Genomic DNA, 21,105 nt, shown 5'->3' with positions numbered 1-21,105 from the left:
TATTATATACTTTAGAATTAGCGCTATAAAGGAAAAGAAGAAAAAAAAGAAAAGATATAAAGCCGGGGGGTATTACTAATCTATATACTAATATAGTGCCTAAGGCTAATCGCTCTTATCTTTAAATTCAACTTACTTTTGCTTATATACTATAGACTAATATACCTAAGATACGCTTAGGCCCTTAAAGGCATATACTTAGCGAGAATACTACTAATCCTACCCCCCTAGCCTTACCTTCCCCTTATTTTGCACCTAATAGTATTCCAATCTAGGCCTAATACTCCTAGAACTTATATTCGTACTCCTCCTAAGTAATACCGCTAGATATAGTCTTAAGTAGTTACGCACCTTATTCTCTTATATACTAGATACCCACCGCCCCCGCTATAGGGCGATATAAAGCAGAAATTAAGATTGCAGGAAGGGTTTTCCTCCCGGCTGCCAGGTTTTTCCTTTCTGAATTATCTCTATAAAAGTACTAGATAGGTTATTTAGCTCTAAATAGCCTCTAGCGTAATTTAATAATAATAATATATACACTTCACACCTTGCGGCAGCTCTTACTATGCTTATGCTATATTCATCTTCATGCCAGGACAGAGCCGATTTACATCTCTTTTGCAGATAAAACAACCCCAAGCCCAGTCTGGTTGAAATATGAGGGAAACCTTCCTTCCTTTCTTTTCTTTACCCCCCCCCCCCTCTTCGCTGTAAACGCCGTTGCTGGTATGCCAAAATAGCAAATGAAGATTTAAAAGAGTAAAAAAAAAAAAGGGTTGAAAAAAAAAAAATTAAGAGCAACAACGATGCAGCGTTCGCGACAGCGCAATAGTCTGAAGCAACGCGTCAAAGACGACCTGGTTTCGTAGCTCAATTCACCTCTCTTCATGATGCCACCAAAACCCCCCATGTTCATAGCACATGGGCCTTTTCTCCCTTCTTTTCAGCTAGGCCGATAGCCGCTGGGTGACTCACTCGAAAATCCCGTCGTCTTCGGACCGCTGTAGCCGTTGTTGGCGGCTACGTTTTGCCTCTTGCGTGGTCGTTGCAAAGACTCCTCATCGTCCGATGACAAGGTAAGGTCAATGACCTTGGCAGCTGGACGCTTTGCGCTGTAGCTTGCCTGGCCGCGAGGCGCGCACGTAGAGCTTTCCCTGCCGCTCGGTGCCGGGGTAGCGACGAGCGGTGTCTGAGTTTTTGGCGTTTCTAATCGACGTTCAATGGGCTTGGTCTGCGATACTTCCAGATCGTCGACATCCTCGACTTTGGCACCTCCAAAAGACACTTCCCCATTGTCCTGAGCTGCCTTTGTGGACCAGCGACCATTTGGTTCAATGGTGACCGTCTCCAGGTCTCTGGACGTGTTTGCGAGAATATCCCGAACATATCTGCATGGCACCAACCAAATCAGTATCCGTTCATCTTGGAAGCGATGGTCGAATCCAGCTCACTCATCTACTGCCAGCTGCTCAAAAGGCGCCGATTTGTTGCAGATGGGACACAGCCATTGCGGACCCTGCTCTTGAAGCTGGAGATAAGATGTCGCGTCAAAACACTGGATATGTGTGCAGCATAGGCTCCGGCAGGGAACTTCCAATCTCATGTAGGACAGTGGACATTTGAGGGACAGCACTTGTGAGGTTGCCACGACATCTGGGTCTTGGGCTTTCTTGTTCACTGTCTTGCTCGTCAGCATGTTCAGGTGCAAACAACACAACACCGTTACGCACGTACCCTCTGCAACGACCGATTCTTTGGGTATCCTGCGACGGGTTGAGATGGAGGACACGAGTTCCGAAACCGGTGTTATTTTGCAAAGATTCGCAACGATATAAAATTTCTACATTTCCAGGTTAGCTTTGCCTGGCAGGTAAGGCACAGTGTACGATGAAGGAAACGGCTAGCTACAGCGAGCGGCCAACTTGCCTTGCTTGTCAAAGCATAAGTGAACTCGACATTGTTGGTATAATGAGGAGGTCTCCAGCGAAGAGCGTGGGTGATGTCAACCGGTCTAGTAGACCCTGGTTTGTTCTTCAGGCCTCGCAGATTTGCCTTGATCTCGTCATTGTTGACCTTCAATTCCGACTGATGGGGAAATGCGACATTCTGCACCCCGACCATGTCACCGGCGCAAAATATCATGACTCTGTACGACACGTCATTGATACACCTCTGCAGTTCTGGATGATCGCTCATTTTTATGGGTATATTAATCGAGTTTCTGTGCTGAGCCATTACTAAACGAGACGAAGCCGATTAGAAACAATATCATTCCCCCCGGGGGTTTGGGATGGTCGCAACACCTGCCTTCGCAAGTCCGCATACTGCCAACTGCCGCGTCTACGCGGTAGAACGGACTGGAGTGGAAAGTGATTTGGTGAGCAAAGTCCGCAAACGGATTGTTCCCAGCTCGTCCATTCGTGTTGGCTGTGTTGCTATAAGAATCCAGTTGATACGAGTCCGTCCCCGGATTGAGCGCCGTGATTGACGACGCAAACTGTGTGGAACTCATTGTCGGGAGGCTATTTCGAGCTGCTGAGTTTTTCGAAAAGGGACTGGATCGTTGCGTCACGGCGTTGACGATGCTTTGACGGACTTGTTGGAAACGGGATACGTCTTTCGCATTGACTATTTCTTGAATCACTTTTGAGATATATTTCGCGGATTAGAACCATTTCTCCAGACTAAATTGAAGACGTGTGTTGGGCACAAGAAAAAGAGAAAAAAAAGAGTTTGCGCCGCCCGCTTCTGCGATGAAGAAGAAGGCAAGGTAGGGAAGAAAAGAAAGAATCAACTTGCAGTTCAACGGAGCAAGACTCACAGTCAACGATTCGGCGCTGAAGTTCAGCCTTGACCCCGGTACTCTTGAGACCGTTTACTTGGCAGACTGACGAAAGCTGGCGGTTCAGTAGCTGATTTCCCTGGACCTGCCGAACGAGTGCCGCAATTTCTTGCCTGGACATGGGCGACGCCGGGGTGGCCATGGCAGCAGAAGCGGACGAGCCACGGCCTTGGTAAACAGATGGTAGGGGCACGAGTATGGCCCTGCGAGTGTCATGAAGGACGGTGATGCCTACTGACTGCTGCAGACGTTGGCCGACACGTGGATAGATGGTGCAGAATCACCAGCGTCGCTCAAGTCGCAACGTCGCCCCGAAATCGATCAGAAGCTGCTTGTTGGCTTGACGCAGAACTGGGAACACCAATGGCTCTGGGCCGGTCCGCCTGGTCGGCGAGAGAGGCACCAAGACCTGGCCAGGATGCGCGACGTTGTTTGAGCCGAGAGCTTTGCCGTCTTCCAAAAATGAAGCAAGTGGGTTGCTGCAGATGGTAAAATGAGCGGATCGAGTATCGAGTTCGTGGTGGACCGTGCGGACAAGAGTGACGAAATGAAATTCGTGAAGCCCACGTTGTACTTCGCGCTTGGTCTGGGTGTATCTTATCTCTGGAGGTAGGTACCTATGTATGGAGTACGCAAGGCAGGTGCCTACCCGCCCAGATGGTAGCAGGTACTCCGTACTCTGTACTTGTCCCCGCGCCACAGATCAGAGAAAGGCTGGATTGCCCCACCGGTTGGCCACGATAAGGTCGATAAGCGCTCTTGTCGCTCCTCCACCAAATTTTGATATTTCCGTTTAGCAAGCTTGCGAAGCTGAGCGATCAGATATCAGATCGATTCGGCCTCTCTATTGCGAACACAGAGTTGCCTCCGAAATGGCCAAGAGCGCGCGATCGAGTACGAGGAAGGAGAACAATCGGCGCAAATTTGCCAGCGTCTTCAGCCCAGCTGAGGCCGCCCGCAATGAGCGGCTCTCCGCAAAGCTGTTGCAACTGGCAAGACAGCCCAAGCCGGAGTCCTCTGATGTTAAGATGGATGGTAAGTGAGCCCGAAGTGAAGCTCGGTTTCTCTTTCACCTCTTGCGCACTCCTAGAGACCATGAGAGAAATCAGTAAGAGCAAGTCCGCTAAACTGTGCAATGCTTATGCTGTACTTTACAGAAGATGCGGCCGAGGATGATGATGCATCATCAGTCAACAAACAAAGCGCTGACACTACTGGTAAGTCCTCTTGCCCTTGCCAGCCCGGTAGGCCGTCAAGACCCGACGCTGACACTTGTGCCTCGCTCAATTCAGCAATGGAAATCGATCCAAAGCCATCTAAACTGCGGATCGAAAAGAAGCGCATAAACAAGAGGAAGCAGAAGAAGTCAAGCATTGTATTCCAAAAGTACAGTGACAGGTCTGGAAGGAAGAAGAAATCCAGCAAGTAATCCATGCAACTTGAGAGCGATGATTGATGGCTCGCGGAGGGCATGCATGCAACATGAAATGATTGTTTTTTCTCTTGTTTTTGTTTTTCCTTTTTTGCCCTTGTTTTTAAAGAGGGAGTCCTTGTGAAAATGGAGCAAGAATTGGGGTTCTTTTACTGGATCTTGAAAAGGGAACAAGTCATGGCGCAAGCAAAAATCCGGCTGTTTTATTTGTTCGGTTGCTGATAGACAATCTACTCACGCATGTCTCGTCTCGTAAATATGTCTCGTGTGAATTCCATGCCTGTGATGATGCTAAACTGTCTTGCATTGCAATTGATTGGGTATAGTTAACACCAAACTCAAAGCAGGGTGCGTTGACAAAGGGGTTTTCAAACTTTTTGCCTCGACTCGAGTGTGGCTGACGTGACGTGGCTCAGCCGTCGTGGCTAGTAAGTTCCTGGCAAACCTCTGTGCAACAACTCCCTTGGAATAGTGGCAAGTTTTCCAGAATGTCAGAGAGAGGAACAGCCGGGTTTTTTGCTTGGACTCGATTACTTGTTCGACTTTGGCACTGATAGAGCTCAATGCATGAGCGACGACTTCTTTTCACTCTGTGATTCGGCGTGTGTGATTCGGCGTGCTCGCCCGCACCACTGCGCCGATGGCTTCTGAAACTAAACACTGGGCCTGTGTAGTCTTGCTGACCATCGCCAACCTCCTCGTGCCAGCGTCGATAGTAGCCTTTGGCATTGGCTTTTTCCCGCACAAACCGTTCCTCCCCGGGCTCGCTGAACACGATGATGCAACGTTTGGAGACCCTCCTCCGGCGCCCTTTGATAAAGTTGTCTTTATGGTTGTCGATGCATTAAGGAGGTGAGCAAGCATGCAATACGCGAGCCGTCACGGCGCAACCCATACTGACGGCGCAACCGATTCTTCTGATATGAAACAGCGACTTTGTCTTCTCGAACTCATCCGGATTCAAATTTACCCAGAGGTAACTACGCTCCGCTCCACCTGACCAAAGACATTGGCTACGACGTCTACTCATCAACTACCACTCGACACACAGCCTCATTCGAGATGGCACTGCCATGCCCTTTACAGCGCACGCACGGTCACCTACTGTTACAATGCCGAGGCTCAAAGCTATCACAACCGGATCCATCCCGTCCTTTGTCGACCTCATCCTCAACTTTGACGAGGGAGACACGTCTTCTACCCTGGCCGCTCAGGATACCTGGCTCGCTCAGATGAGGTCAGCTGAAAAAGGCAAATTACTGATGTTTGGCGATGATACCTGGCTGAAACTATTTCCAAAAACCTTTGACCGTCATGACGGCACCTCGAGTTTCTTTGTTTCAGTCAGTTATTCCTGTATGCGACGCCTCCAAGGGCTCGGGTGGTGGATGGCTGACAACCTTGGAAGGACTTCACCGAAGTCGACAACAATGTGACGAGAAACGTTGCGCCAGAACTTGAAAATCAGGACTGGGGGCTCATGGTCCTGCACTACTTGGGCCTTGACCACATCGGCCACAAATCTGGGCCCCGAAGGCAAGCAAAACACCCATGTGTCTGGTCAGGCACAAAATTTTGGGAGGAGTCTGCTAAACCGCGACAGTGGCAACATGGTTCCAAAACAGCGGGAGATGGATGGTATTGTCCGTATGATCTACCACGCCATAGAGACCAAGGACCATTTGAAATCAACGCTATTCGTGCTTTGTGGAGACCATGGCATGAATGATGCTGGAAACCACGGGGCGTCCTCACCTGGCGAGACGTCGCCCGCTCTGCTGTTCATGTCGCCAAAGTTGAAAGGCATGCTTCCAAAGCTGGAGGCGCCGGCGGAACCGGATAACGAGTTCCACTACTACCGGATGGTCGAGCAGTCCGATATCACGCCCACCATGGCCGCCATGCTTGGATTCCCCGTGTCGAAAAATAACCTGGGCGCGTTTCTCACCGACTTCCTCCCGCTGTGGCCCGTACCCAGGCATCAGACACAGATTCTCGTGCAAAACGCTAGACAGATTCTCCGCGTAATCGCCGCCGCATTTGGTGGGGAACTGTTTGCGCCGAATAATGAAAGCAACGCATGTACGCTGGAGGCTACCCTGCTCAACACTCTGGCTTGTCAGTGGCAACAGCTTCGCGAAAAGGCTGATGTCTTGCTCGGGTCATCCGATTCTGACCAGGACTGGATTGACAGCATGTCGTCGTGGCTTCGACAGGCCCAGGAACTAATGAGCAGCATGGCATCCAACTATGACCTTTCAAAACTGGCACTGGGCCAGATTATTGCCACCGCGGCGGTCATATGCAGCGTTGCGGGACTGCTCCAGATCAATCAGCACAGGCGTCGCAACATCTTACCACTGTCGCTCATCTCCATCTCTTACGGAGCGATGATGTTTGCCAGCAGCTATGTCGAAGAAGAGCAGCATTTTTGGTATTGGTCCTCCACCTTTTGGATCGCACATCTTGGTCTCAAAGCCATGCGTAGGCGAGTCCCCTTTTTCGTATCGCAATCAACGGCATGGTTGCTCGTGTTTGATGCTTGACGCGGACTGGTAGCTGACAAAACCGGCAGGGCGAGAAGGAAAGCGAGCGGAGTGAGATACTTGGCTGCGCTGTGCATTATCCGACTTGTCAGGAGCTGGAACCAGACGGGCCAAAAATTCGCAGCGGAGCCAGACATTGTCCAGCTGTTCATCACGCCTCATCCGCAAGTTTTGTGGTGCTTGATTATTCTGTCATATGTCCTAATTTCGCTACGACTCCTGGCAAGCTTTCAACGAATCCCTCCCATTGTCGCCACGTCAATCACTTCTATTATTGCTTCCTCCGCCCTTGCCTTCAAGTTGGCCTTTACTGCTCAAGACGCCCCAGAGCTTGTGGTCGGGTTGGCAAAGAATATTAACGATGTACTACACGGCCAGTCCCTGCTATCCAGAGCCCGTGTCGTCTTCATTGGTCTCTCCGCGGTAGGCTGCTTGGCAGTCCACCAAGCTCGGAGCGGAGGGACCAAGGCTTTATCATCTGGTGAGGATACGCTCTTGCCCTTGCAATCAGGTGCATACCCGTCTCGTCGTGTACACGCTGACCTGATGAACAGCTAAAATGACACTTCACGCCTACAGCATCTTGGCAATGACACAATCTCGGGCCACAAACGTCCCCCTCGTACTACTCTCGACCATGCTCTTCCACTGTCTAGATCCTGCTAAACTCACAGTCATGGAAATCAGCACCACGTCCTTGCTGCTCCAGTACACCTCATTCTTCGCCTTTGGAGGCTCCAACGCCATCTCCTCGGTCGACCTGTCAAACGCCTACAACGGCATCGGCGGCTTCAACATTGTAGCGGTCGGCATCCTCACCTTCATCAGCAACTGGGCAGGGCCAATCTTCTGGGTCTTTGCTACCAATGTGCTCCTTCTGCAGAAGCACAGGCAGGGCCAGCCAGACGCTCTTCCCCGACACTTGTCTTGCTTGACACTCTTTTCGGCGACGAGCGTGGCTTTCGTCATGGCTGCGTGTACCGCCTTGAGAGCCCATCTTTTCATCTGGACTGTATTTTCCCCAAAGTATCTGTACTGCATGGCATGGAGTCTGGCGCAGCATCTGGCTGTGAACATTGTCTTGGGAAGCCTCCTGTTTCGTCTGGCGGCGGACTGAAATCGAGACGTGCTGCGGAAGAAGGTTTGTGGCGCCATGGAAAACCGAGGCTTTGCAGAAACAAGAAACAGAAAATAACATCTTGGTGTAGTCAGTCCAAGGTATAACTAACATTGTGTGGAAACTCGATGGAATAGAAGACGGGAAATGAAAAGACGTATATCTCAGCATATATGGGCTTCCTGCCATGCCCGCCAAATTTCTCGGTTCCCGCTCCTTGACAGTATCCTATCACGCAATCCATCCTTAACATTAACATGGCCAGTTCATCATTCCAGATTAAGTCACCTTGCTCTCCTCGTGATGATCGGACAGGTTGCCCGCCATGGCAGATGTCTCGTGTCCCAGTCCAACTGTCATGTCACCGCTGTCCTCAAGCTCTTCCTCCTTGATCTTGGACTCGTCCACCATGGTCCTATCCTCGGGCAGTGGCCCGTCTATGGGAGCCGACATGCTGCGGCCGGAAACTTTGCTGGACAGCCGCCGCTCATCGAGGCTGTTGACAATCTTGCCCAGACTGACGTGGATCTTGTACAAGGCGTTGCGGCTGGGGGCGTCGCTGAGGAGCGCGTCCTCAACAGCACCGACTACGCTCGCGTAGAGGTCTCGAATCTTGGCTTCTGACGACCCCGACGACACATGCAGCTTGCCGAGGAGTCCGGCTACGAGCTTCTTTTCCTCCTCTGTTGCGCGGTGTCAGCACAAGCGATTCATTCAGAGCAGCCCACCCCCCCCAACCCTCATTTCTGCCGCGACTTGTCAGGAAGTACTTACTATTCACGTTGCTTCGCAGCCTGTCTAGAATATCCAGGCCGAGCTGGAGGTGGACATTGCCGTCCACGCTTTTTCTATCAGAGTCCAGCGGAGGCCCTGGGGTGTAGCATTTTCGGGGATCCGTCCAGTCAACCAGGCACGCGCCAATGGTAGTCATGCTGACCATGTCCTCGTCTACATCGACGTCGTCGTCTTCGAGGCCCTCCCGCAAGTTGAAGAGAGAGTGCAGAGCTTGCAGCGAGATGGCTCTCATCAGATCCTGGTTGGCGGGACGAGAGTAGCAAAAGACCGGCAGGAAGTAGTTCAAGGCCTGTCGCACCGGTTGGTTCGAGGCCGAGGACGGGTCGAAGTATGCAATGACGAGGGCCTTCAAGAGCTCCCGGCAGGCGTCCTCGTCGCTGACCACTCTTCCCAGGAGCAGCTTGGAGGCCGCCACGACTGCCGCGCCCTGGACCTCGGGGGCCTTTGCACCGCCTCTAACAGCTTTGGCGTACACCTTGAGCAGCCCGGGGGTAGACGACATGAGCTGGCTGCCGTGCACGTTGAGAATGTCCGTCAAGATGTGCAGCGCCGTGATTTGCAGCGCCGTGTGGCCCTTGTTGAAGAAGTGGATAAACAAGCCCAGGTTTTCCTCGGCGAGCGACCTGTCCAGCAGAGCACACAGCCCGAGGCATACCAGCCCCCTCTCTCGCACGGGTGCTTCGTGGCTTCGCACCGCGGGGACCACGAGGTTGTTGAGCATCGAGACCAGGTCGGCGTTGTCCTTCAAATTCCCCGCCACATGGGCCAGCATGCATTGGACAATGTGCAGGCACTTCATGTTGACGACAATCTCCCTCACTGCCTTGTCGCGAGCATCCTCCTCGCTTAAAGCCTCGCTCCGCCCTCGCTTCTTCTCATTCGTAGGCGTGCTTCCGCGACTGACCTCTGATCTGGCAGAGTGGAAACTGTCGTCGGCGTCATCGGGCGGCTCATCATCGACAATTGTGTCGTGCACGTCCGCGACCGACTCGAGCACGATGCTGCAGAACTCGCGCTCGCCAGCTGCGTCTGGGGCGCATATGCATTGCAGAACCTCGACAGCGAGCTTGGTTATCTCGTCCGGCAGTTCCGGCACAGACAGTGATTGCCTCAGCAAGGTGAACATTTTCCTTCGGCCAACCTCATCGGAGTAATCCAGAGTCAGAGCAATGTGGAGCATTTGCTCAATGATGAACTCCTGTTCCACGGTCTGATCCTCTTCTTCTTCCTCTTCTTCTTCTTCTTCGTCAGCGCCCGGTCGATCGAGCCTCTTGAGAGCTTGAATGAGAACCTGCAGGTAGCGCTCCAAATAAAAGGCCAGTTTTGTCACTTCAGGCAGCTTTTCCTCAATCAGAGACTCGTACCGGCCGTTGCCCTCGCTGCGACAAAATTCGTTGAAACTTCTTGCCATGAAAACCGATTCCGCCGACAGCGTTTCCCAAAAGCCATCGTCAAAGATGACTGCGTCACGGTAGTCCGGGCGGCCTTCCCAGAAGCCTTTCATTGCCTCAAGAGCGACCCCATTCTCCACTCCAGAGTTGATCACGTCAATGCGCTCGAGTAACTCCAGCAAGCCGTCCAGACTGACGACCGGTGCCTCGGCCGAGTTCGTTTCATCTTGGTGAGAAACACCCGCGCAATCCGCAATCCAGCGCTCCCTAAACAACCTCCCGGCAGCCTTGCGAACATTGTCGTCTCGGTCACGCAGCCCCCACCGGAGAAGCTTCTCTCTCATTGAAAGCGACAGGTGTCGGAAGTCCCCCAGTGCCGGCAAGAGTCGCGAGTAAACCGCTCGCCGAGTGGCAGCATCCTGGTCTCGGGCTCTTTCCAGCAGGAACGGAAGGGTGTTTGGGAGGATTGGAAGGTTGATGAGCAACGAGCGCCGGACTTCTGCACTAGGGTCGTTCTGCATGACCTCCAGAAGTTTGCCCAACAGGTCGGTCCCCTGGTCGTCGTCGCTGTCCTCCGAGTTGGTGCAGCCTTCGGCTTGGTTTCCTGCAAGGCGGCCGAGGCCCAACACTGCCTGACATCGCACCATGGCTTCCTTGTCGCGAACTCGTTTGAGCAACCCATGGCGGAGTTTCTGAAACAGGTCGTCATCCAGAGCGTCCAGAGAGTTGATGATTTGCGAAACCAGCTGCGTTGATCGGAACCGGACAAACTTGTCTTTTGCTGTCATCAAAGGCAAGACCGTCTCGAGAATCTCGGAGGTGAGCCTCGTGCTCGGCGTCTCGGGCATCAAGCTGGTGTCTGCGTCCACGTCGCCCAAGCTCTCCACGTCCTTCTCTTGCGCATGGCGGAGATAGAAGCCGACGAACCTGACGCACTTTTCGCCAGCGTTCTCCGACTTCCTCACCGGCATGAGCCTCAGCACGCAGCGGACAAACTCGGCGTTGAAGGCAGCCTCGTCAAACTCGCCTATGCTGGCCTTTGCAGGTTTCGCCGGCTCGTAGCAACACGACTCGTGCAGTTTTCTCAGATTCACCGCAAGCTTTCGATGCGCGGCCGTCGTGCGCTGAGAGTCGCGGAAGATGGCGCAAATCTGGTTTCGCAAGGCATTGTCCGGGGTTTCGTCGCGCTCGACTGCAGCTGACGATGCTCGCGACCCAGCTGATGCGCGAGGGCCGGCTGTCGCTGCAGACTGCTGCTTTCGGGGAACAGCGGCCGACTTTCGAGTCGGCCTGGTTGCGGGTTGTGCAGGCATCGTTGGGGTGGTTTGGCTGTTTACCGTTTACCCGGTGACCCTTGGACCCTTGGGAGCTGGTTGTTATCGACCACCGCGTCGCCGAAGTTGCAGGTTGCTGCTGCCTGCCGTTCGTCGTCCTTCGTGAAACAAGCAGAGCACTTGGACAACACAACTCAGACCCCCGCCCGTTTGTTTTGTTTAGATCCGTCATCCGGCGCGCCAGAAAATCAAACAGTCTTCCCAATCTAGGCTAGCCTACTCCGTACTGGAGACCTTCCTCAGCCGAGCCCCGCCATCACGTGCGATAAGACGATAAGACGATAACTATGATGTTATCGAAGCCTCCTTGTTATTTTTTTTCCCCCCCCAGCGTGAAGAAGTTCGTTCATAGAACATGCCCTTGGAAAACGCGCCGTAGCTTCACAGTTGGCTGATTTCAAATTTGCTTCTTGCTAAACTCTTTTACCATGGCCTCCAGATCATCGGCCAACGGCCGAAAAAGGCAGCGGTCTGAAATTGAACAAGATGCGTCGCCGACCATTGAGGATACCGGCATCGAGACGACTCCGAGCGTGAAAAAGGCCCGGGTCGAGGAGCGCAAGACGCTATTCGTCCGTTCAATCCCCAAAACTGCAACAAGCGACTCGCTAGCAGAGTTCTTCTCGAACCATTTTCCTGTCAAACATGCAGTTGTTGTCATCGATCAAAAGACCAAGGAATCAAGAGGATATGGTTTTGTCACATTGGCCGACTCGGATGACGCAACCGCGGCGAAAGAAACCTTGGACAAGACCGAGTGGGAGGGGAAGCGCATACGGATTGACATTGCCGAACCTAGGAAGCGTAATGTGTCTGAGAACACAGCTGCTTCGGTTGTGCCAAAACATGGCAGGGAAGGAGCCCAAAAGCCGACCAAGCTTATCGTCCGAAACCTCCCATGGAGCATCAAAACTCCAGAACAACTTTCACACCTTTTCAGAAGCTACGGAAAAGTCAAGTTTGCGGATCTGCCTCAGTCCAAAGGTAAGCTTCGTGGGTTTGGATTTGTCACTCTTCGCGGGAGAAAGAATGCGGAGAAGGCCCTGGAAGGTGTCAATGGGAAGGAAGTCGACGGACGCACGCTAGCCGTAACTTGGGCTGTAGATAAGGATACATGGGAGCAATGTGAGAGGGAAAAGGGCAGTGATGCAGTTGGCGAACAGAAGCAGGATGATGAGGATGATGACAAGTCGTCCGAAAGCGACGGCGAGGTCGCCACCAGTCGCAAAAATGAACAAGACGGTGAGCTGGACGCCGACTTGGAAAATTTCATGAAGAAGCACATGCAGAACATGGAGGATGAAGACGATGAAGACGAGGATGACGAGGATGACGACGAGGATGACGATGGTGGACAAAAACCTTCGAAGAAGCCTACGGACAATTCTTGCACGGTGTTCGTCCGGAACCTTCCTTTCGTCACGACGGACGACCAACTGAAGGGCTTCTTTTCTCATTTCGGAACAGTTCGATATGCCCGCGTTGTTATCGACAAGGTCACTGAAAAACCAGCCGGAACAGGTTTTGTGTGTTTCGTACGAGAAGCCGATGCCAAGGATTGTGTCAAAGGAGCACCACACTCGGCGCCTTCGGCTGCAGGAGCAAAGCCGTCTTTGCTCTTGGACGAAAATGCTGATCCATCCGGGAAATACACCCTCGATGGCCGCCTCCTGCAAGTGGCTCGCGCCGTGAACAAGGCAGAAGCAGCAAACCTCGCCGACAACTCTCTCGCCAAGCGAAGAGAGAAGGATAAGCGCCGGCTTTACCTGCTATCTGAAGGAGCTATCGGTCGCGAGTCTCCTCTACATGACCTGTTGACCCCACCCGAAATACAGATGCGGCAGGCCAGCGCCAAACAGCGGAAGAAGCTAATACAGAGCAACCCCAGCCTGCACCTGAGCTTGACAAGGCTTGCTCTGCGAAATATCCCACGAAACATGGGCTCCAAAGAGCTGAAAGAATTGGCGAGAAAGGCAGTCGTTGGCTTCGCCACCGACGTCAAGGAAGGCCGTCGCCAGCCTCTTTCGAAGGAAGAGAATGCCCGAGACGGAAAGGATGCCAAAGAAAAAGAGCGTCAACGAAAGTTAAAGGGCAAAGGCATTGTGCGACAGGCAAAAGTGGTTTTTGAGAGCAATCAGGGATCCAAGATTGAGGAAAAGAACGGCGTTGGCAAGAGTCGCGGCTACGGCTTCATTGAATACACGTCACACCGCTGGGCCCTTATGGGTCTACGGTACCTCAATGGGCATCAACTGCAAGATGGAAACGGCAGGAAACAAAGACTTATTGTCGAATTTTCCATTGAGAATGCAAACGTGGTGCAGAGGAGGCGTGCCGCGGAAGAAAAGTCGGCTCAAATTGCCCAGGAACGCAAGAAAGGCCTGCACCAGCACCCAGATGAAGGAAAGGCCAACTCTGACAAGCAATCGCGTAGCAAACCAGGGGTTCCTGACAACAACAACAAGACCTCCCATCTAGGTGGCAACGATCGCGACAAATCAAGAACAGGCAAGGCCGAAGACATGACGCAGAGGCTCATTGCGAGGAAGCGATTGATGAGAAAGAAGAAGGCTACATCAAGAGGCAAGAAATAGCTAAACAGCAACCATTGGCACTCAAATCATTCATCCTTTTTTTTTTGTCTTTTCTTTTGATAGGAAATATGAGCTTGGGGCAATCATCTTGAGGACGAAAGAATCTGCACAGTTGGTGCGTTCGTCGCATACGGCGCCTGCGTACATAAACTGCACACCTCGAGTACGATAAAGAGACCAGTACTCAACACACAATGAGATCCCTCTTGTAAAGTACATGCGGCTTCAGTCAAAGCATTCTGAGTATATCATCAAGTTCATAGCGAGCCTGCGAACCAGAGACCTTGGTATGCCTCGTTTGGGACCTCACTTCCAAAACCATTTTGATCCTGTGCCGGACTTTTCAGTATCGGGGGGATTTTTCGCTTCGGCGCTTTCATTGCTCTCGTTGTTGAGACGCTCAGCAGCTGGCCGGATTGTGACACGTACTTCACTGCCTACCTCGTTGCCATACGAATCCAGAATTCTACGAGTAACAGTCTTGTGGGAGTAGCCAAAGCGATCAATGTATTCTTGCTCCGTTGTCAAGGCATCGTTTTCCGTGTCATCATGTCGTTCCATATGAAACTGGTCACTGGATTCAACTTTTGCGTCTTTCAAAATCATCTTGGCAAATTTCTCCCAGGATGAGACAGTTTCCTTGTACTTGGAAGCCACGTCGGAAACCAGCTCCTCAAAGCTGTGAGGTTCTCTCTCTTGCTGTGCCTTGTCCGTGGAGTCCGGAGAAGCGGCCCTCGCACGTTCCTCCAGAGCGCCCTGCTGTCTGAAAGCGTTGCCTATCTGCTCGAGAAGAGTAGCAGCCACTCTGGTTCCATCGCCGTGGTCACGAGCGCTCGGCCACGGCACTCCCGCAGGGTTTTCATGAAGCTCATTGTCGTGGAAAGTAGTCACTGCCGAATCACCCCGCCCCCGAAGCGGGCTGCTACGACTGGAGGGCCACAAGCTCTGGGATTGGAGCCGACGCAGCCAGAACGACATCGGTTCGCCGGAAGGGAACATGTCCCGGAGGAGTTTCCGCTGCTGGTAGCGACTGCTGATGTCGGGAAGCTCCTTGCCCGACGTAACAGCGAGGAGGTCTTCAAAGGCGTCTTGAAAGGTGAAGATGCTGGGACCCAACTCTGCAGGTAGATCGTTCGGCACCGGCTGGCGGGGCAGGTGGCGGAGAGCCCATGGTGAGTAAACGCGTGAAGTGATGATGGGGAAGATGAGGTTCCTCCATTCATCCAAGTCCCTGTCCGCCATGATGGGTTTGAAGGTTTTCCCTAAGCTGATGCTTGCTGCACTGCACGTTTTGTAGGTTTGCTGCAATGACTCGGTTGATTCGCCGTGAACAGAGGGGTTGTGCAGTGATGAGATTTGTCCTTGCATCCGTCCAAGTCTCATGAGGCAAACGTTGTCTGGCGACGAGGTCTGGTCAGTGGGAACGAACGAGTTTGGAGACTGCAATACCAGCTTTGATTGGTGGGCTGAACTCGATGTTTCTCCGACGGGAGGGTTAGCAGAAAGACCCACTGTTTGATGATGTAATGGCTCGAGAGGAGCGTTGGCGCACGGGACATGACGGCGCGTTGACGACGTTGGGGCGGTCGGTGAACAGACAGACCTACAGTACGTAAAGAAAGCATCCAAGCCACAGCACGAACGGCAGGCATTACCGAAGAATCTGGCACTGGGTAACTCAAGCATGTGGCGAGGCAAAGAGCAATGCATGGACTCAAACATTAATGCGATAATGGCTGGAAGTTATGAAGCCACGGACTAGAACGTCTCATGCTTGCTATCATTTCCCGCCTTCAACCTCAGCTCAGCAGAGTGTCTCGGCAAATTGCATGGCCTGGTGCCGGCCCAAGTCCAAACCAAGGTTACCCCAGGTTGCGCCTACGCAGTCACCGTGCGAGGGGTAGCCTCTCACTGTACCCCGTACCCCGTAAGGAGTTGAACCTCACTGGAGCTTTACCCCCAACCCTTGGCAGCCAGCCATTGGGCCTGGTAATCTTTCAAAGGTGGTCTGGTCTGGGTCTGGTCCATGTCTGGTACGACCGTCATCTCAAAGCCCCAATGCCAAAACGTGAGCCGACCGAGCCACCGGCGATCAAGACTACAACGACATGCCGAGGTTTTGCTGTGCGCTCATTAAACTCGTGTCGCTCGTTATTCCGTGAAGCGAGCTGCTGCGAACTTGCTTACCTCTGGCTCCTCTCGCGGGCCACGCTCGACCAGTTCCAATCCAGCCCCAAGTCCTCTTTTCGCACATCGTCAATCCCTGCACCTCGATGATCTCGAATAACTGCTGGCTGAGGTCTCCCACCGCCTCAACGATTCGAAAGTCGATCGACTCGGACAGCTTCCAGCAGCCGGAACCGGCCTTCACAACCCTCGTACCGCTTCGATGGAGCATACCACTAGCGACGCTCTACGGTCAATAACGTCCCTTGCAATCACATCAATGTCCACCGTCTCGGAACCCGAGAAATCGCATACGCCGACGGGCCCTGCTGAAGGTCTGAGAGAGTGGTCGTCGCTCATTGGCATCGTCACTGCCATCATCGGCAACGTCCTCATCGCCCTGGCACTCAATGTCCAGAGATATGCTCACACGCGGCTGCACAAGGAGCGTCTGCGAGTGCGCCAAGGAGCACGGGCGGTGATAAAGGACACGCAGAGAAGCAGCAGCAGCAACGACACGTCTTACGGAACCATACCTGCGCGATGCGACGGACCTGGCGTAGAAAACGACCCGGCAGACGCTCTCGACTCTGTCGCTCCCGTGAATAATGCACGGGGTAGACGCTCAAGCACTGGGTCGGAGGGCTCGCCTGAGCAAGAGGGCAAAGCAACGTCTACATACCTGAAATCGCCATACTGGTGGCTGGGCCAGATCCTGATAACGCTGGGCGAAATGGGCAACTTTTTGGCGTACGGGTTTGCCCCTGCGTCGATTGTATCGCCACTGGGTGTCGTGGCGCTGATATCGAACTGCATCATCGCCCCGGTCATGTTTCACGAACGCTTCCGAGCCCGAGATTTCTGGGGTGTCGTCATTGCCGTCGCCGGAGTCGTTACTGTCGTCTTCAGCGCAAATCAGGAAGAGACCAAGTTGGAACCCCACGATGTCTGGCACGCCATTGCGACCATGGAGTTTGAGATTTACCTGGGTGTCACGGTGTCTTTGATCCTCATCTTGATGTGGGCAAGCGGCAGATACGGCAGACGCATCATACTCATAGACCTGGGGCTTGTGGGACTTTTTGGTAAGTCGTGGTGGCCGCACCCGCGCGCGCTACAAGCTGTTACTTGGGAACCGACCGACTAACACGCCGAATGCACACAAGGGGGTTATACCGCACTCGCGACCAAGGGCGTCTCTTCCATGTTATCCTCCACCCTATGGATGGCGTTTGCGACTCCGGTAACGTATGTGCTCCTCGTTATTCTTCTCGGTACGGCCATCATGCAGGTTCGCTACGTCAACCGGGCTCTTCAATGGTTTGACTCGACCCAAGTCATTCCTGTGCAGTTTGTCCTCTTCACGCTCTGCGTTATCCTTGGGAGCGCCATACTGTATCGGGACTTTGAAAAGACCACGCCCAACCAGGCAGCATGTTTTGTGGGCGGATGCCTGCTCACGTTCTTTGGCGTTTTCCTCATCACTAGCGGCCGTCGGCAAAAGGAGCAAGATGGCCAAGATGCACTGTCAGAGATCCACGGAATTGAGGAGACTATCGGCTTGGCCAGCAACGGAGAAGGACTCGGTGCCCCGGCATTACGGTGCCATGAAACCCCAATGCCCAAATCTCGTCGATCTAGCATATTGTCGAGGGTCAGTTTTGCTGACACGGCCGGAGACGAACTCGGAGACAAGCTCGATGCTGCTGCTGCTACTACTACTGCCTTGCCGCAACAAGCTGGGTCGGCCGGTGCTCCTCCACCCCTGATTGCAATAGGATCAGATGGCCTGGTGCCTGAGAATCCTTGGCGAGAGTCATGGTCTAGCAATGCCTCTCCTCGTAGTGACTGTGGAGCAGTCTCGGCTGACTCGGTGGCAACGAGCTCCGCCTTAATTCCAAACCCAGGCAATTGGACAGTCACTCCATCTACGGGCGATGCGGCTACTCCTCCTTGGTACCCAACAGACCAGGCTGTCACGGCCCGGCATAGCTTAGGATCTGCCTACCGTGCCGGCAGCCATCACGGTCCCGAAACCTTCATCTCGCCGTCACCACTTTCCTCGACGGTCACGACAGTGGTGAAGGACGCGTTTCTGCGAGAGAATGCCAGTTTGGCAGCACGGCAGTCCTCGCCGCGACGAATAAGGTCCAGCATCCGAGCCAGCCTCTTCTTCAAGGACGGGGACGCAGAACCGTCGCGGCCGTCGGAACCTCGTTTCGCCACATGCCAAAGGGGCGCTGAAGACGGAAGCGCCGATGCAGACGCCGCAACGCGAAGACGGGCCCGAAGCCTCAGCGATGCCATAGGGGACTTCTTCCGCTCGAGGCGGAAATAAAAAGTTGGACTGCTGTTTTGCCGGACAGGACAGTCTGGGGGGTGGTGACTGCCCAGCCGCGGAGCAGGACTGCAGCTGCGTGCGGCTGGCGATTGAACGGGCCGAACGGGCAAAGGATGTAACTTTGCCGAGATAGCAAGAGTCGATGTGGATAAATGCGTTGCGTTTTGTTCTGCCAACCGTATTGGAGGCCGGGTTGGGGTTTACTCTCTATTCTTACTCATCGTCATGAAGAGCTCTTGAGCGTGGCGCAGCCGTGTTATTTTTTCCCCCCCTTCGATACTAACGTAATACCAGCACGCCGCTTCGCATGGCATTAGAGGTCAAATACCTAATTGGATTCTTGTTCTTGCTTGGTTTCTGCTCGCGCGTTATGTGGGGGGGGGGTGCTCCGGCTTGACGTGACGTGTGAACTCCGCAGCCGCGGGCATGGTATTATTATTGCCTCGCGTCATCGCGTGGATGCGCATTCAGCAGTCCTTATCGCGTATGCAGGTTGGATGCGCAGCGCAGACTCTCTTTCCTTTGCACACCGTCGCAGTTGAGCTGAGCTGAGCTGCTCAGCAGTCAGCAGCACAAGACGCGTGCGTGCCACATGTACATATCTCGGAGACACATGTCATCAGCGTGCTGCAAAGTTTGTGCTGCAAAGTTACCCCGTAACGTAGGGGAGTAGATAGATGGGGGGATGCGTGAAGACAGGGGGGGGGAAATGTGCAGTATGTTGTTTGCCCCGCAAGCCGCTGACCCCGTGCGCCTTTTCCAGCAGCCCGTCCCGTCCCTCCCTACCAGACCAGACCAGACCAGACCCTTATGGGGAAAGCAGAGCGAACTTTCAGACCCTGGAAGCAGCGAGTACGAATGGAGTACGGCGGGGCTGGCCACTGACCCAGGCCACTGCCCCCCCCCGCAAGCCTTCAATGCCACATGCAGCAAGCAGTTGACATGTTGACCCAATCAGCTCATTCAGTATCCAGCCATGCAAAATTTTCGCCCGCCTCCTTGCAGATTCCTACTGATTGTTACCCAGCATCACATGTTGTCCCTCCCAATGCCGCATCATCACAACACCGACCGGGGGTAGGCACCTCATCCCCACCTTCCTCGTGTCAGCGGAAGCCCGCTTCGCTGCCTAACGTATGTATCTTGTTTTGGACAGAAAAAAGAAACCCTGGCAACTAACTACCTAATGTAATAACCGAGCGGGGCGAAAGAAGGGAGGGGGCATGGGAGACGCCGTCTTACGAGGCGATCCGAACCGCGTTTCACGCCAAACATCCGAGCGTCCTTTGCACGGCGAAAGCAGAACCAAGCTCTGATAGGCAAGGAGACGACAGCATCGGACGGCAGATGTTTCACAAGACGGCGAAATGACAACGAGCGTGCGTCGAGGATGTGCCCGTTCGGTCCGGGGCTCCGCCTCGTCGGGGGGGGGGAGGAAACAGCCGGCGCTTGTCATGTCATGTCATGTCGTCGTGTGCAGGCTGCTCGCGGGTGCGGGCATCAAATCAACAACTGACTAGGCTACCAGTAGATCGCGCCCCGTACGGCTACGGGGTAGATTCCGGCCGGGGAATCTGGAAGCCATGGCGGATTGTCAGCCGCGACGCCAGAGCCCGTGGGCCCCGAGGAAAAGCGAGGCCAGGGCCATCTGCATCGTGCAGTGCAGTGCAGTGCGGGCGGCGCGGCAGCAGCAAGCAGCAGCAGCAGCAGCAGCAGCAGCTAAACCCGGGATGCCTCGAGCCCCTGGAAGGCTGGACGAGGCGGATGCATCCCCCGCTGGTGAGATGCGGTGCATGAATTTGCCTCGCTTCGCTTCTTGACCGCAACTCGCGACAGCGCAGCTTGGCAGCCCGGCGCGCCTTGCTGTCGCCGCCTGCTGGGTTTGCTTTTGACGCCATGCAGCAAGTAATACGGGAGAGCAAGGCTCCAGTATGCATCAACTGCTGCTGTACCATTCGTCATGGCATCCATCATATCCTTGGCGGCACGGTGCCTAGCTGATACGACGGATCGGCCCTTTGGGGGACCCTCAGGACACATCTTCTTCTTTCAGGACGATGCAGTCGTCGCATTTGCCCAGATGACTCTGCAAATGCCCAGAGTCCGATACAGAGGGCCTCCCTACAAAAGCATATGGAAGTTGGGGGGGGGGAGGAGCGTGGGAAAAGTCGCGACACCGCGTAGGTTACACTGATGAAAGCGGCGGCAGGCTTCCTCATGCTGTAATGGACGGTTGGGGCCAGAACCTGTGGAAAGACGTGGAATCATTGGATTCAGGTGGGCGGGCGGGTGCCCGATTGCCTGCTGCGCGTATAGTAAGCTTTTCTGGCACGGGGGAAAGCGATGATCTTTGACCGTGATTTCGTGGTTTCGTGATTTCGTGATTTCGTGATTTCGCAAGGCTCCGAGCAGCCCAGGCGGGAAACTGGCTATACGCATGCAGCCCTACGTACTATTCTCACGAGAGCAAGCGTTGCAGCGGGAAACAAGGCGTCAATGACAGTCACGTTGGCAAACAGCGACCAGCGACTTGGATGTATTGCC

The 21,105-nt window shown here is 53.8% G+C and overlaps 8 protein-coding genes across 8 annotated transcripts; 5 read left to right on the top strand and 3 right to left on the bottom strand.

The window, feature by feature from the left end:
- Positions 1 to 946: 946 nt before the first annotated feature.
- UV8b_06306 (uncharacterized protein) lies at positions 947 to 2,987 on the bottom strand (the record flags this gene model as incomplete). Its single annotated transcript, XM_043143803.1, has 6 exons — positions 947 to 1,391; positions 1,455 to 1,680; positions 1,738 to 1,843; positions 1,930 to 2,240; positions 2,311 to 2,646; positions 2,825 to 2,987. 6 exons carry the CDS (start codon positions 2,985 to 2,987, stop codon positions 947 to 949), a joined length of 1,587 nt encoding a protein of 528 aa, XP_042999738.1.
- Positions 2,988 to 3,717: 730 nt separating this feature from the next.
- Positions 3,718 to 4,274, top strand: UV8b_06305 (uncharacterized protein; the record flags this gene model as incomplete). The annotated part of the gene is made up of 3 exons (XM_043143802.1): positions 3,718 to 3,880; positions 4,003 to 4,062; positions 4,138 to 4,274. 3 exons carry the CDS (start codon positions 3,718 to 3,720, stop codon positions 4,272 to 4,274), a joined length of 360 nt encoding a protein of 119 aa, XP_042999737.1.
- A 643-nt stretch (positions 4,275 to 4,917) lies between these two features.
- Positions 4,918 to 7,940, top strand: UV8b_06304 (uncharacterized protein; the record flags this gene model as incomplete). The annotated part of the gene is made up of 7 exons (XM_043143801.1): positions 4,918 to 5,129; positions 5,209 to 5,253; positions 5,329 to 5,620; positions 5,686 to 5,813; positions 5,881 to 6,765; positions 6,853 to 7,304; positions 7,378 to 7,940. The coding sequence occupies 7 exons, from the start codon at positions 4,918 to 4,920 to the stop codon at positions 7,938 to 7,940; spliced, it is 2,577 nt and encodes an 858-aa protein (XP_042999736.1).
- A 279-nt stretch (positions 7,941 to 8,219) lies between these two features.
- Positions 8,220 to 11,439, bottom strand: UV8b_06303 (uncharacterized protein; the record flags this gene model as incomplete). The annotated part of the gene is made up of 2 exons (XM_043143800.1): positions 8,220 to 8,623; positions 8,715 to 11,439. The coding sequence occupies 2 exons, from the start codon at positions 11,437 to 11,439 to the stop codon at positions 8,220 to 8,222; spliced, it is 3,129 nt and encodes a 1,042-aa protein (XP_042999735.1).
- A 449-nt stretch (positions 11,440 to 11,888) lies between these two features.
- UV8b_06302 (uncharacterized protein) lies at positions 11,889 to 14,054 on the top strand (the record flags this gene model as incomplete). The annotated part of the gene is made up of 1 exon (XM_043143799.1): positions 11,889 to 14,054. The coding sequence occupies one exon, from the start codon at positions 11,889 to 11,891 to the stop codon at positions 14,052 to 14,054; it is 2,166 nt and encodes a 721-aa protein (XP_042999734.1).
- Positions 14,055 to 14,360: 306 nt separating this feature from the next.
- Positions 14,361 to 15,296, bottom strand: UV8b_06301 (uncharacterized protein; the record flags this gene model as incomplete). The annotated part of the gene is made up of 1 exon (XM_043143798.1): positions 14,361 to 15,296. One exon carries the CDS (start codon positions 15,294 to 15,296, stop codon positions 14,361 to 14,363), a length of 936 nt encoding a protein of 311 aa, XP_042999733.1.
- Positions 15,297 to 16,500: 1,204 nt separating this feature from the next.
- On the top strand, positions 16,501 to 18,558 carry UV8b_06300 (uncharacterized protein; the record flags this gene model as incomplete). Its single annotated transcript, XM_043143797.1, has 2 exons — positions 16,501 to 17,305; positions 17,387 to 18,558. 2 exons carry the CDS (start codon positions 16,501 to 16,503, stop codon positions 18,556 to 18,558), a joined length of 1,977 nt encoding a protein of 658 aa, XP_042999732.1.
- A 1,586-nt stretch (positions 18,559 to 20,144) lies between these two features.
- On the top strand, positions 20,145 to 20,381 carry UV8b_06299 (uncharacterized protein; the record flags this gene model as incomplete). Its single annotated transcript, XM_043143796.1, has 1 exon — positions 20,145 to 20,381. One exon carries the CDS (start codon positions 20,145 to 20,147, stop codon positions 20,379 to 20,381), a length of 237 nt encoding a protein of 78 aa, XP_042999731.1.
- Between the last annotated feature and the right edge of the window lie 724 nt (positions 20,382 to 21,105).

Source organism: Ustilaginoidea virens, chromosome 5, assembly GCF_000687475.1.
Source record: "Ustilaginoidea virens chromosome 5, complete sequence".
Lineage (NCBI taxonomy): Eukaryota > Fungi > Ascomycota > Sordariomycetes > Hypocreales > Clavicipitaceae > Ustilaginoidea > Ustilaginoidea virens.
The sequence above is the reverse complement of the archived record's forward strand: the minus strand, read 5'-3'. Positions and strand labels throughout refer to the sequence as shown.